This window comes from Neopelma chrysocephalum, unplaced genomic scaffold, assembly GCF_003984885.1.
Source record: "Neopelma chrysocephalum unplaced genomic scaffold, ASM398488v2 Primary Assembly neopelma1_22b, whole genome shotgun sequence".
NCBI classification, from domain to species: domain Eukaryota; kingdom Metazoa; phylum Chordata; class Aves; order Passeriformes; family Pipridae; genus Neopelma; species Neopelma chrysocephalum.
Window position 1 is genome coordinate 16,578,254 of NW_020897690.1, and position 16,241 is coordinate 16,594,494.

Genomic DNA, 16,241 nt, shown 5'->3' on the forward strand with positions numbered 1-16,241 from the left:
CTAAGTTACTCTATAACCAAGGGTATTGTCTTAAAGAAGTTCATAAGGCAGTCACTTAGAACTTTGGGGCCTCCAGACATAGATGACCACCAGAGACCCCCAATGAAGCCCCTCAGAGACATTATAAGGATATGTATATATGCTAATAAGTCTTAGAAATGTCATGAATATGTAACAGGAATACGGGGAACAAAGATTGAATAAGCAAGTTATGCTGACATATAAGCTGCAGTGGAGCTACCTTTGTGTGCACTTTGGTGAGCTGATTCCCAGGGCACCTAGCGTGCTGTGATCATGCAGCACATGATAATAAAGAATGCCTACCTGCTAAAATTCACAAACTGAATCTCAGAGGTTTCTTTTTTTTAGGTAACACAACGACCATTTAGTCCAGCTGCCTGACCACTTCAGGGTTGATCAAAGGTTAACATAGCAAAAAAAAAAAAAAAAAAAGTTATTCATACAGTAACTGAAGACACAAACCCCACAATTCTACAACACAATTTTAAAAATATTTTTTTCTACCAGAACCACTCTGTAATTTGTCACAGTAGGGAATTCCTGGGATACAGAGCAACTAAAACCTGCTGGGTGCAGAATCATCTGTGCCTGGGAATGGTAAAAACATTTGGCACAAGGCATTGCTGGGATGTATTTATTGCAAAATCACATACAGGGCATTTAAAGTAAAATTTCTTAATATTCTGTCTCACACCAAAGGACTTCATATGGGAATACAAAAGAGAGAAATCCCCTGCACACAGACACATTTCTAGGCATGAACAACATGCAAGAGGAATTGCTCAACGAAGTCAGAAAAACATAACCTGTTCAACTTGTTTATATTTCCAGTGGGTAAAACAGAAGCACAGCCTTCTAATCCATCTTCCATTTTCCTGTTCCTCGAATATTTGTCAAGACTTCCAAGCTATGGTAATAGACAAGAACCTTAGAAATGTGTTTTAATTTTGTGGAAGAAACCTTTCCTTTAAACAGGAATATTACCTACCCTTTCATCTCAAGGTCCACGGAAAAATCTGCTTTAGCTTTCAGGACATTTTCCATTTAGCTATATATCAAGAGAATAAACAATGTAAATGGCTTCTTTTGTAAATAATCAGGTTACTATAGTTATCTTGTGTGAAACATTCAATAAATTATGCATTTTTATGAGTCTAATAACTGATAGTAACCTTTGCTCTCAGTCACCTCTAGAAAACTTTAAATGTCCTTTTAGTCTCCTGCTTTTTGTAGTGTTTGGGGTTTCATTCTATTTAGATTTAGTGGGAAAGATACCTCCTAAGTACAAATATAATATGTTAATGTTGTTTTAGAAGGATGAAAAATACACAGCTACCTGCTGGGGTTATAACAACAATATGTAATTGGCCTCAGATTTTTATATGGCATGATGAAAATTTGCATCTTTGGAAACTAAGGCTGTCTGTCCTTTAATTATCAAACATATTCTCCTTTCTGCCTACCATATACCATTTTTATAGTCAATTGGTCAAATAATTCAGTGCAGCTGTTTTATTCACTGCATTTTGATTCCTCAGTCACTCTGGATGTTTTGTATCATTAAAACTATTAATAGGAGGAAAAAATGTGCCAAGACTGAACTTTTATATTTCTATTTCTAGCTTTTTTTTTTCCCAGACTATAGCACAATATGTAATTACATTCTGAAAAATTATCTGCAGAGAACAGCAAAAGCAGAATATTAAGCTATTTGTTTACAGAAATAAATTGGCCTTCATCCTACATCTTTTACAACTAAGTCTGCGTATTCAGCACAGATACAAGTATTTAAGAAATAGATTGAATTTTTGCTTGTATTGCAAAGTTAATGCATACATACCCTTGATCTCAAATATGTTTATGTTTTACTCTAGTTTAAAAAGACAGTAGCAGTAAGATTTATATATTAGGTATATATCAGGACTCATTAAAATGAAAACAGCCATTAGACTTCACTACAGTGAAATCGTAGTATATAAAAGGAAAATTACTCTTCAGTTGCTAAACTGCCAAGTTATTCTTAAATCTTTATCTGGAATTCTCTTTTAAAAACATTCACATACTCATTAAACTTGGGTGCAATTAATAAAATTTAACTGCACTTTTATCTTTGGGCTTGCAAAGCAGTCAGTATTCAAAAAAAAATTATCTCTTTTACTACTTAGAGGCATTCAGGGCAGAGATGGAACACAACAAAGAAACAAACATTTCAGCATTTAAAACAACAAGACTAGATTTTGTAATAAGCACCCAGCTTTTGACTTTGGCGTTTCTCTGAAAAACAAACATGGAAAACCAGAACCTTCCACTGCTTCTACCTGGAACTGCTGATGACTTTGAAAACTGCCAGCTGCATGACTGCATTGATTCAGAAGTAAATAGAACAATGTGATTACTGCGATAAGGTGAACTCACTTCCATCCTTGTGTTCAGCTGGAGCTTAATTTGTTACACCACTTGGATTTCATGTCCCTTGGGGAACAGGAAGGTTATGATTCTGCTGCAGCTCTCCATTATTCTAAATGCACAAACACGTATTCCAGGATTGTCCCCCTGTTCTTATGAAGAGAAACCTCAGGCTGTTAATATTCTAGCCCATGGTATTCACACTGTGATCCATCCAGACTCAGCTGACCAACAATTCAGGTAGAAATCTCCTTAGCTTGACTAAGGAAAGCTGAGTATACATTAATGGTACATTAGCAAACTTCTAAGAATCATAGAATCACAAAGGCAAGATCTTAGGAGGGGACATAACCAGGTCAGCTGACCCAAAATGACCATATGATGTCAGCTTAGATATAAAAGTTAAGAAAAGGAGGAGGAAGCGGAGGCATTCTTTATTTACAACACTTGCCTTCTGGAGCAGCCGCTACACATGCTGGAGCTCTGCTTCCTGGGAAGTGGCCGGACATCACTTGCTGATGTGAAGCAGAGAATAAAATTAATTTTTTTTCCCCTTTTGCTTGCACGCACAAACTTTCACTTTTGCTGTAGTAAAATGCCTTATCTCAACCTAGAGTTGTCTTCCATCTTATTTTGTCTTTCCTGTCCATCTGAGAAAGGGGAGTGATAGAGAGGCTGGGCGAGAACATGGCATCCAGCCAGGATCAACCCACCACAACTGGTCAGATTTGAATGCTATGAGCTCTGGGTCTGGCAACCCTTGATACTCTAGCCTAGAAAAGGAGATTTCCCCAAAAGCTCTACTGTCACAGCAAAATTAATGGTTTCAATCTATCTGGATGTAATCCACAACACAAATTGTAAGTGAAAATAGACACAAGGGAAGTAGTTCCAAACACCACCCCAGTTACAGCTTGATGTAAGCTTTTCTATCCTTAGAAAAATTTTCTGACTAGCCAATAACCATACATTTAGGCATTTGCATATGTTTTAGCCTTTTATTTTTGTAAATACAACTTGGACAGTTGAATTGCAAATGAACAGTAAAGATGGACTTGAGTGCTGGATCTAGCAACATCAACAGCAAAATTTCCACCTATGTTTGCTGAAAATTTTGAGGGTTCAGATTAGCAATAGTTTTACCTGTTTCCAATCAACTTTCACATCAAAGTTCTAAAGAAAAGCAATATTAAGCCAAATCCTCTAAACATTCTGTTCAAAGAAATGTATATTTAGTAATACATTTTGGAATCTTCAGCCCTTGGATTCAAGAGTGTAAAATGTACTGAATGTACTCTGAAGAGGAAATTCGGAAAATTACTGGTTTATTAAAAATTCCACTTTTCACAGTACTAGCAAAAAATATGAAAATAAAATTGCATCCTTTCTAATGGACTTTATAATAAATATTTAATTATTAATAAGATTTCAGGGATATATCCTAATCCAAGTAGATAAAAAAGCAAGTGTTAAAATACCAGTGTGTCTTAACTTTTTCAAAATATCCAAGTACAACTTCTATACACTGTTATTTCAAAGTACAAACTTTTACTAGTGTGAATAAACATGGAGATCTAGCATATAATATTTTTGTTGCAGTCAAGACCTCAGGATAAATAATTTTTTTATTTAACAGCTGAAAGTGCAGACACCATATATAGCTGAATCCACATCACTGTTAACCAATGATTCAGCTTCTATATAACAAGACTATAACAGGAAATGCCACCAGGTCTCAGACTTAATTATGTGTTTGAACACTATGATCAACTAGTTCTTCTGCAGCAGGCATAGCAACAGAATTGTCCTAGAAAGCTGAATATCTGGACTAAACAAATGCATTTTTGGGATTAAGAAGCAGTCTTTCCAATGAAGGTTTGACTTTTTTACTGCAAGTATCCATACCAGTTCAATTCTTTCTATTTACATTTCATCCCATACCACACAGTTGCCCTTCACCTTTCTTTGTGGCATAAGTCATGAGTATACTAAAGAAACTTGATGATTTGGAAACATCGATAGCACACCTGTGTCTATTCAAGTCAGCAGCAATATGGTAATCTTATTTGACATTAGCAAAGCAGCCCGTGTAGGAGAAAAATTCAGTTTTGCTTTGTTTATTATATTAACAAAAAGTTTAGGAATAAGCACTAACAGCTGTTGCTTGTACTTTAAAATTTGCTGTAATCAAGCACAATGAAGTTCATCCATCTTATAAACGAAATGAACTTCTCAATCAGGGATGAGTTCAACCACAAAAGTAATCTAACAGACATGTAAACAGTGCACAACATAGGCCATACAAGGGTTTATGTTCCCTAACAGTCTTTCAAGTTACTTATTACATGCTTGAAATGGTGGTTTTAACTCGATGCTTGCAGGTGGTGGTTCAGACTGAGATGGCTCTGAATCTGAAACAGAAAAAAAGATTAATGTTCACAGAATAACTTCAACCATACGAATAAAAAAGTCAACTAAATTTTTTTTTTCTCCCTCACACCAAAATGCATGGAAATTACCATAGTTTTAATTTTGAATTAACAAGATAGACAAGCTACCTATGAAATTTGCAGTATGATGCAAATCTATAACCTAACACAAAGGGGTTATGGATTTACGTATAGAATGGGTTGTATCTCCTGCCTGATGTGTCTAGGACTTATTCTGTGCAAGTGAAAACAGAGAAAGCTCTGTCTCAAAAGGGAGTTGCAAGGTGCTCATGCTGACAATTGCTTTGGATGAGCAGACAAAAGTACACAAGAGGGAAAAAAATACAAGCACTACCTTCAGCTATCACCTAAAAGAATGAAAAGGACAAGGTAAAAACTGAATCAAGATACATGTCTGCACGAAACCATACTGTTAAAAGCATTAAAAAAAATCTCCTTTTACACTGAAATACAGAATCAACTGGAATAGCTATGATTGCAAAGGAGGGTAATGCAAAGCAGGTGTAATGTTATCTAAAAATTGGAAAAAGGAACTAAAAAATAATATGTATCTATATATCAATCTGTGCAGCCCACTGACTTTTCAGCAGCCTTTATGGTGTAGCCATAATTTTTTTCTCTATGCATAAGTGGTATAACCAAGCCAATGTCATGATTACTCTGAAAAATCTTCAGCTTTCTTTATATCTCAAATGTCTCATTAGAGGCACACATTAAAGAAATCAACTATCACCAAATTAATGACTTTGAGATTTTGAAATCCAAAATCCTTTCATTTTACTCACAGTAATGGGAAAGAAAAATGTCAGTGCACAAGAAAGTTAAAGAGAATCTGAAAAAAGAAAATATTATTCAAGGTTCTCTTTCAGGCTGAGGAAGAGCACTTTTATACTCCACAGTTGAATTGTTGGGTCAGTGTGCCTCCCAAAGCAGCATCCTCTGCATGATCAGAGTTTAGATAGGTAAGTTGACTTTGAAGAGTGGCTTCTCAGGTTATGCACCCTCCTTCAGGTCCAGACTGAGATCTGGCTTCATCCCTTAGTTTTATAGCAGGTTTTATTCTGAACAAAACCACACAACTTCTAGTTCTCTGTTTGCCTGCTTTATTCTGATATTCACCTGGAGGAAGAGGTTCTGCACACAAAAATAAAAAACAAATAAACAAAAAAAAATACTGTAAATATATTAATAGAAGACACAAAGATGAATTTAGAAAGAGCTAAAATGTCAGAGATATTAAAATACTTGGCCTCTAAGACTTTCACACATTAAAATATCAAGGTCAAAGGAATCAAAGGAATCATGATAATTCCCACTGTATATAAAATTAATCCCTGATACTAATAAAAAAATAAATTCTGGTGTATGTGATGTCTATGTTCAACAGCATTTCAAAAGATTGCTACACAAAAGTGATATAGCAACCATGGTTACCAAGTCAGTGTAAAAAGCATAAGTAAAAGGTCTTTGACAGAAGTAATGGGAATTTTCCTCCCCTTTAACCTTTATATACATAACCTTTATATGTAAGTGTCTTCAAGTGATGTCTTTCATAGCTATTATCACTGTGCTTGACAAAGTAAGGTCTGAAATCATAGGTAAGCATTGGATAACTTTTTTCTCTTGAACTGTTGCAATTCCACTCTCTTCAACAATGTGCATATATTTATTTTGACAAATTTTTATGAACAGTGATCTATTTCTTAAACACGAGTATTAATGATACTTATGACAGAAGTTTCCAGAAAAATATTAGGGGCAAAAGAATATTCATAACAAATAGGCAACAAATATTTTACAGTCTGCCTAAATTTAGGCAGGATGGCTTTGTCCCTGCAGCATTCTACAGAAACACATCACACAGAATCCCCTGTATCAGAACACAGAAGCCCCTGGATTGGAACAGAGCAAACTGTAATTGTAGAGATGAAAAAACTCCATGAAAGCACCTGCCTTCGCTGACTACAAACAGGAGCACTCTTTCTTTAGCTGGTCATAGGGTATTGTGAACTAAGCACAGCAATTCAGTGCGTCTCACCACATCCAGAGAGCCACACAAATTATTCAGGCTGCCCTCTGCTGTTATCTTGAGAGCCTAACTCATTTTAAAAGAAACAGCTTTGAATAATGTTACCTTTGGACTGTTCACTATTTTCTGATGGTTCTTGAATCTTTTTATCCCATCCAGTACACTGCTGAAACCAGTCAGTCCCATAACCACTGTTAATTAATTTACTAAAGTTTACTGCTTCAATTTTTCTCTGAGCAGGTCTGTAAATACAAATATATTAAAGGAAAACAAAAGCATAAGTAGCAAAAGTGGCAATTAGGTGGAAAAAATTTATTTTGCACAGAAAAGGCCTAATAACATAATTTATTTCTAATTATAACAATATTTCAAAAATTATAACCATTTATAGCCTTATCATTTATATCTAAATAACAAAACATATAGTCTATGTGTAATCATCTAAGAATAAAAACCAAAAACAACCAACCAAACCAAAAAATCATACCACTGTGCCTGATTAGGTGCTGTGTAACTTTACATGAGAAGAACCATCTATTTTATTGGAATTTTACATGTATAATACTGGTTGTAGAGACAAAGACATGCAAAAGGGAAATCGCACAAAGAATGTGTAAGTAAAGAGGTTGACAATACTCATTCTGTCCTGCACAAAGGTGGAATTTTGTCACAGATTTGCTCTTAAATTCATTTGATGGTTTAATTACTTATTTTGCATCAATAACATGCAAAATTCTAAAACATACTGGGATTACTGACGACCGAGTAATAAATTTCTAAGACAAAGTATGCAGAAATAATTCAGCTGTGCACACAGCTGATGATTTGGTTACATCACATCACATATGATAGAATAATTTGCTTAAAACAGCTCTTCTATGAGTTCATGACAGTATTTTTGCTGTGTCTGACCTTCCATAGACTACAGTTTATGTCTTTCCTTAATATATCAGTCCTACTTGTGTCTGTAACCTATGCTTACAAAACTAACAATGTGCATTATTGTTTTCATCTGTTCAATGGTATTGTGAAAAAAACCCAGACAATTTAGAATACCATAAAAGTGTGCTACATAAAGACATGCAACTGTATGCTTCGTTTTCCTAATGCAAAGTTACACTGAATAACTTTCCTATATTAGTTAAAGTACTATTATTTTAGTTGCTTTTAAACTATTTTAGCACCACATATGATGGCAAATTTAGTAGCAGCAAGGATCCACAATGTCTATACACATATCCACTAATCTCAGCAATTTCACGAGAAGTAATATTACTTGCATACATAAATAGTTGCAGGCTTAGGTGTTTAATGAATTTCATAAGTGTACTACTTACACAGGAGGAAAGGAAAGCTTATTTGCCCCACTAAATTCCTTGCTTGTAGAAACATTTGGCATTCTGCTTGGATATTTAGGGTTTATAGTTGGGAGCTTCACCTGTGTTAGAGAAATCTTAGCTTAACAAAAGGAGTTATGAAAAAAATAACCAAGAAGATTGTATGATAGTATAGGATTTAAAAGTGAGGGTGATATTAACAGTCCTAAATGTCCTCAGACTTCAATGTCTTATCTATATTATTTCCATAAGTAATAGTAATGGAGTATAGAGGAACAGCAGAAGATAAAGCAGCCCCTTAGTTAGTTATTCTAAAAAATTAGCTGTTTGTTCTTTCCATAATGTGCTCTACACAACCCTTTCCCTCACAGTAGATTTCCACACAAAATTAATCTTCAAATTCAAACTTACCCATTGCAACCTCTCATTTTGGTCCATTTCTCTGTGTGCAGCCCAGTTTTACTAAAGGCAGGGGGACCAGCAATTAACTTCCAGCTTAATTACTGCTTTTTTTTAAATTAAAAAAAAGCATAAAACATCCCATATAATAAGAAAACTGTTGTGGTACATTAATTAGAGGTTTGAAATTCAAACAAATGCACATATATTGGGGAAAGCCTACAACAGAAAAGTGTATTTTACTTTTATCATCTTTCGCTTGCCAGTGACAGTTACAGAAACTAAGTCTTGATTGAAAGACATAAAGATGACATCTAGAAAGCCAGTGAAAAGACTTCACATACTCTAGAACTGAAAGTGGGAAAACCGAAAAGAAATGGAGAAACATTAGCAACACATATCAAAGCTGTTTATTTTTAACTTAGATCAAAATCAACAGCTTCTAAAGGGTCAACTTACTTCCCTCAGGGAGCCTGTGCACACTGAGTATGGAAAATGCAAAAAAAAGTATAATTGCATTTGAATACATCTAATCAATGAATTAATTAAGAAGCCTTTAAAAAAACAGCAGATTCAAATGTTCAGAGAGTGTAAGTTTTCTTAGTATCAGAAAGGAAGTGACGCTAGGACAGACAGTTCCACTGATTCTGAACAAGGACGTCCGTGCAAATATATGTGTAAAGTCAGTGCTGATACCCCTACAGACTTCAGTGGAGTCAGAGTTTCACCAGAAGTAGTTTTGGAATCTGATAAAGACTAAGTGGATGGGCTACTAGATTTCAGCCTGAATGATGTTATGTTGAAGCTTAAAGAGATGAAAAACTGGGACATTTGTCAAAGAAGAGATGATACTAGCAAGAGCATGCAGTGACACGTCAGGCGCAGCTATGTGAGATGAAAAGGGGGGGGGTCTGTTGTCCAGCCTAGAGGTTAAAAATTGCATTAGCTGCTTAGAACTGATTTTCAAGTCCGTTAACACTATTCTCTGCTGAAGCAGCCTATTTGTGCTTTATATTACAAAAATGCTATCCTATTGTGCAAAAATGGTAGTGCTGTCTTCTGTTATCATTAGACTGGACCATTTCAGACCTGACATGCAATGGAAGTTTCAGATCCCGGACACACTTACCCACAGTTTCAACAAAACAACCAAAATCAATCTCAGCTGACATTTGTCACATACTGAAGGCAGAATGGCACACAGGGCATCACAGAAACACAACTCAATTTGAGAGTCAGGATATACAAATAGCAGATGGAAAGATATGAGACTTTCCTCTTCGCACTGAAGAGAAGCACTAGGAAAGGAAGTCTAGTAATTAAAGAGTTAATTAAAGGGCAGGGGGAGTGGGGAAGACTAGGGAGATTTTGACTGGAGGCAGACAAAGGGTCAAGCTGTCAAAACTAAAGTCAAGGAAAAAAAAGAGGAAGGGAAAGGCAAAGAAAAAAGTCCTGAAGGTTGCAAGGAAGTCTTGTGCATTGTTTCAAATGTTGTCTTTCTTGGCATTAAATGAGACAGGCTAGCATAAACTCCAGGTATCAAAACATTCCCTACTGTTCAAGTGAACTAATTAATGACAGAAGTAGCAAGCACTTGTTTTTGGAGGGCACTTGCTATCCTATCAGGTACTGTTTGTTACTTTGCTGGGCAAATTCAGCGTTAAAAGCAGACCTTTGTGCCACTACACCCCAATGGTTACAGCTGAGGGAGCATTTTCCCTTTGGCAAGCCTCTATGTAGCAGCCATCAATTTTCCCAGACAAAAGAAACTACGTAGGGCGGTTTTTTTAAAATGTTCTTGGTTTAAAGTGTTTTCTTCCTTTATGAAGAGATAGCAACAACATACTCTAAAAATTACTGTGTTTATTATACATACACATTTATTAGTCTCAGATTCAAGAAACATGACGTAGTATGTATTGTGCCTGGCTGGTATATGAAGAACAATGGATACCTGCTAAAAGCTCCCAGATGAAATCCTGGCTTCCCTGTGATCAAGGACAAAATTCTAGATTAGATTTCAAATCTCTCCCTGAGGTAAAATCCCGACCTCAGATGAGCAATCTTTTTGCTATAGCACACACATACCTATGTATGTATGCATATATACACAGACATTTCAGGCAAGTGCCTGAAACAGAGGACTTCATAGATGAAGTAGTAATCTTACCAGTGCTGTAGGGAGATTGCCTAATGCTGATGCAAACCCTGATACCACCTCCAACTGATCTCCCACCCATATACAGGCCTCCCTCCTTCTTAAGGTCACAGCATTTTCAACTCAACCAAGTTGGGACAGATGATGCACAGGCAAAAGGACCACAGAATCACAGAATGGTTTGGGTTGGAAGGGACCTTAAAAATCATCTAATTCCAAACCCCCTCATCCATAGGCAGGGAGACTTTTTACTAGACCAGGTTGCTCAGAGCTCCATCCAGCCTGGCCTTGAACACTTTCAAGGATTGGGCATACACAACTTCTCTGGGCAACCTGTTCCAGTGCCTCACTACTCTCATAGTAAAGAATTTCTTCCTAAAATCTAATCTAAACCTATTTTCTTCCAGTTGAAGCCATTGCCCCTTGTCCTGTCACTGCATGCTCCTGTAAAAGTCCCTCTCCGTCTTTCTTTCATCCTTCAGGTACTAGAAGGATGCAATTAGGTCACCCTGAACCCTTCTCTTTCCCAGGCTGAACAATCACAATTCTCTCAGCCTGTCCTCATAGGAAAGGTGCTCCATTCCTCTAATTATGTTGGTGGCCTCCTCTGGACTCACTCTAACAGGCCGATGTCCTTCCTGAGCTGGATGCAGTGCTCCAGGTGGGATCTCACCAGAGCGGAGTAGAGGGGCAGAATCCCCTCCCTTGACCTGCTGGCTATGCTGCTTTTGATGCAGCCCCGGATACAATTGACTTTCTGGGCTGTGTGCACACATTGCTGGGTCATGTCCAGCCTCTCACCCAGCAGCACTCCCAATTCCTTCTCAGCAGGGCAGCTCTCAATCTGTTCATCCCCCAGCCTGTGTTGATACCAGGGTTGCCCCAACTCAGGTGCAGGACCTTGCACTTGGTCTTATTAAACCCCATGAGATTCCCATGGGCTGCTTCTTCCTGGGCCAGAAGTCTATCACTTTGCCATGAGCACAAAGGCTAAATCCTTCATTCACTAGCACATCTTTGCTGCTTTGCAAAACTCCCAGTAGAATGAAAATTACCACCGTGATTAAGGTGTTAAGGAAGAACTACAGGATGCATCCCGAGACATGGAGAAACCATGGAATAGTCTCCCTGATCTCCAGTCCTCTACACAGCAACAACCATGAGGAACACTGGAGATTTTAATACTTCATAATAAAGCATCATAAAGGCTTAAACCTCCAGAGCAGGGACCCACTTGGGAACAGTGTTTCCATTGTTTTCTTCTTCCAGCTGAAGAGGTACCTTTAGAGGTTAAAATGGTTTTGCACTTGTCCCTAAGGGCATCCTTTGGGATTTAACTCCATGATTGCATCACGTATCTCTCTTTTGAATAAATACTTAGTCAGACTGGACTGAGAAATATTTTCAATACATTCAATCTCAATACTTGAGTTAGTTTGCTGCTGCACTATCATCATGTATTCAAATAAATAAACTGAATATTCCTTAAAAATTTGCCTGTGGTGTTTTGGAATACACCTCCTACAAGATGTATGGTGAAAAAACTAAAATTGAGATTGTTTGGGAGGGCTTGTTTCATTGCCTCACTTGGAAGACTCTTTGGGAAGGTACTCTAAGAGCACAGGATAGAAACCTCCCAAAAGGGGATATACAAGAAACAGATGTGAAAGAAGCACCATATGATGTTTCAAGATACACAATACACTTTTCAGGGTACAACAAAGATTCTGTGAAGGACAGTCATATCAGAGATGGTGGTGTGAAGGTAGAGCTAAACCTAGCAACACAGAATCTGCATTCTGAGGCAGCTAGCCTTAAACAGAAACATTTGGTAGATTTAGAACTTCAGACAAAACTCAATTTCAGCTTTTGGAAGAATAGTGTAAATTATATATCAGGGCCTCAGCAGATTTGGAATCTGAGCTGAATATACAACATATACTCACTTTGTATTTAGTGACAAATAAAACACGCAGGAACTTTCAATCGCATGAGTGAATGAAACTGGATCTCAATCAAGCTCCACTCAAACTGAAATGGACCTCAGTCTCACTTACAAGTCACCACATGGATTTTAATTACTCTTACTGTTATCAAAGTTAAATTTGACCCTTAAAACACTTAAGATAATTGGTTCTTAAGTAAGGGAGTGAGGGACAACACTTTCTCTCTGTCCTAATTCAATCCTTTAAGAGGCTCTGCAGCAGGCCAAGTTTTTATTTTCAGTGCCTTAAATCTATGACTGAAAAAAAAGCTTCACCAACAAGAATCAGGCAAATTACAGTTTAAACATACATTGCTTGTTTGCCTATTGACACAGATTAAGTAAACATTCCTGAGCCTATTCAGTAATGAGGTGTTCCCATTTACACAAGTCATCATTCTGAACTTGCACTAATTACTCATCAAAGACTAAGGACTTTTTTTTCCTAAAATGTGCAAAATCTGCCCTTCTGTTCAAGATGAGAGGTACTAGTGTCCACGTACATCAAATGCCTTTCCATGTATACCCCAAAGACCTATGGTAAATGTGGCAACCAAGGTTATGGAGGATATTTAAAAAACATAAGGCTTCAGCATCTACAATGGGCAGGGGCAGGGAGAATGAAAGAGGGAGGATAGCAAAGAGGTTTCCAGGACAAAATACCAATATCAGCATAGAAACGTTTCTTATGGACATAGCTATGCCTACTTTGTCTTGGATAAATCTTTCATTCAAAGACAGCTAGTGCAGTATCTTTGGGCACTCTCTTGCATTTTAAACTAAACTAAACTCCTTTTTCAGAACAATCTTCTGTCTTATCTCCTTCTTCTTTCTTCTTCACTCAAGATTACTTAACAAGAAGTCTCTTCACCAAGAATGAATTGCAGGGGCAATTAAGCATAAGAAGATAGAAACTAACTACTGGCTTTCATTCACACTGAAGTATATGCACCATATAATATGATTGGAAACTGTGTTTCTGGTTCTTATGCAACACCTGCAGCACTTAAAAGAAACATGGCTTTCTTCTCATTCTCTAACTGCAATACAAAAATTGCTTCTGGAATACAGAAACTTGTGTGTATTACAGCTTTCCTTCTAGAAGAAGCAACAGGCCCAGACAGAGCTATGTTCACAAGCTCTACAAAGCATCATCATAGAGTGCCTCTCCATCCTACCTTCTTTTTCTCTGCATTTTCTTTGTCCTCTGCATCCCGCTGCCAAACACTTTTCATATCAAAATCAAAAGGCCCTCTTCTTGCCTCATAAGTGTTACCACGATGGTCATCAGCCTTAAACTCTCTGTGAATCATATATTCTGGTAGAGAGAAAACAGAGTTCCTGCAGGCAAAGATTTAACACCTGTTTGCACCAGGGATACAAATCTTGCACTTTAGTACAGAAGTATTCTGAAATGTTAATAAGTGAAGACAGAACCCAAGATGTTATGTGGGGCTTCAGCAGGCTTACCATGGCTCATCCATTGCTGGGGGACTGGTGTGGTGTAAGTACCAGTCGGGTGCAGCATATGCTGCTGAAGGGGACTTCATTATCACAGGAGTGTAGTGCTTCAGTAGGTCTGGAGAGAAAAAGACAAAAGTCACTACTTTTCTGACTTCTCCTCTGGTTGCAAAAGCATTACCTTTGTTTTCAGGTTGCTGTTTTGTCAGGAAGAAATGCTTGCTTTCTTCAGTAAGGAGCATTTGTCTCCCTTGATAATACAGTCAGAACCTTGCAGCAGTGTGTTCCAACTGTACCTTGTTTGTCTTGCTCTAAATGCTTTGACATGTTTCTGCTGCTCAGTTAATTCATATTTCTGGATTTGTTTCTCTGAACATGCATCTGCTCAAGTTCCTCAAGCTTCCTTCTTCAATAGAAAGGAAATAACAACCCCACACATCACCCTGGTCCAAGAACAGAATATGTACATCACAGTAACAAAATGAAGTAATTACAAAAAAACACTTTATAAACCTCTACTATGTTTTCTGATGATGGTTTTTTGTGAAATTATTTTCACCAGGCCACTATTTAAATAGCTCAAGCATAAATCGCAGAGACCTCACTCAAATGCAGCCAGACCATCATCGTCCATTTAGACCAAACACAGGTCAAGACCACGTGTTTTGCTAAAGAGTACCCATACACAACAGACAGCAAGGACGCCTTGACAAGGCATCTATGTCACATTTTCATTCGCTCATTTTTTCCACAGGTTAATTTCAAAAGTCCAGAGGATCCTTTTGTAGCATCTACAAGTACTTTATACCACACTCAAGCAAAGCCAAAGAAAATTAAGGAAGACCAAAGAAGCAAGACAGATGCTCACCAGGTTGGCCTCCTTGCTTTGCCAGACTCACATAAGCTGAATCAGTGTCTTTGATCCACTTCTTGAGGCACCCAGAAGGTGGCACTTCATGGGGAGCTTTTGAAAGGTCACTGAGACTCTGGGATGTTGGGGGAAGTGGGCTCTTCTCTGGTTGTTTCGGTGGCATGGGGTATTACCATCCTGTGATAATGGGAAAGAAAATATTTATAGTAAAAGTTAACTACTAGCATCCCTTTTTCAGGCAACTGACAAATTGAGCCCACCTGGAACATGAATGAGGTGCTGCATTTCAGCTTGGAGACAAAAGACCAGGCTTGCTTATTCCAGGGGATATAGCACTTTTGTTTCAGTTTTGAAACAGCATTCAAGTTTTCCTGTAAAATGTTCTAATCCACTTCAATCAGAAAACTATTTTCAAGGGCACCAAAAGGAGCAAGAGGCACTGGAGACAGCAAGAAACACTAAAGCCTTTGGTTTCCTTTCCTTTTCATGCATTAACAAAAACAGCACTTGTCCCTTTGCAGGTCTTTATTTGTAAAACAACCAAACCCGATACCCAAATGAAAATCATCTTAAAAACCAACACTCAACACCCTTTGTCTCCATATGTTACTTTCTCAACTTCTAGTGAGCAAAAGAAAAGATAAATAAATCCTTCATAATGGTAAAATGGACAGAAAGCAAACAAGAAAAAGCCAGTCGAAGGCACTGTGCCATGGAAGGTTAACAGGCACTTACCGAAGCTATTCCAGGTGCAGCTGATGCCGTTCCGTCGGTGTAAGGCGGCCACTTCCAGGCTGCAGCCCGCTGAGCAGCCCCTGGGCACACACACGCGTTGCCTGTGCGCAAACAGCTCCAAGGAACAACAACAACCCAAAGCGCTGCCTCTCGCCGGCGTCAGGGGCGAGGAAGCACCAGCCGGGCCCGCTGCCGACCTCCCGGCAGATCTGTCCAAGGCTGCGCTCTGTCCGTCGCCCGGCGCTCTCCCGCTGGCGCTGCCCGGGGTCCCCCCGCTACCGCAGCTCGGAGACCGAACCGCGGTTACCCGACCGGGGACCGACATCCCCCAGGGAACGGGCGGGACGAGTCCCGAGGGTGAGTCGCGGGAGAAGCCGGACCCTGCCGGGA

The 16,241-nt window shown here is 38.2% G+C and overlaps 1 protein-coding gene across 3 annotated transcripts; it reads right to left on the bottom strand.

Moving 5' to 3' along the window:
- Positions 1-3,411: 3,411 nt before the first annotated feature.
- Positions 3,412-16,241, bottom strand: CUNH7orf57 (chromosome unknown C7orf57 homolog). Of its 3 annotated transcripts, XM_027680864.1 has the most exons (8): positions 15,852-16,241; positions 15,114-15,293; positions 14,255-14,363; positions 13,963-14,125; positions 8,244-8,344; positions 7,012-7,148; positions 5,997-6,011; positions 3,412-4,838 (listed from the first exon to the last, which is right to left on the bottom strand). In XM_027680864.1, exons 2-8 carry the CDS (start codon positions 15,277-15,279, stop codon positions 4,762-4,764), a joined length of 768 nt encoding a protein of 255 aa, XP_027536665.1. In that variant the 5' UTR covers positions 15,280-15,293; positions 15,852-16,241; the 3' UTR covers positions 3,412-4,761. The 3 variants fall into 3 exon arrangements, with proteins under 3 accessions (XP_027536665.1, XP_027536667.1, XP_027536671.1); XM_027680866.1 differs by lacking the exon at positions 5,997-6,011; XM_027680870.1 differs by lacking the exons at positions 15,114-15,293; positions 15,852-16,241 and adding an exon at positions 14,542-14,586.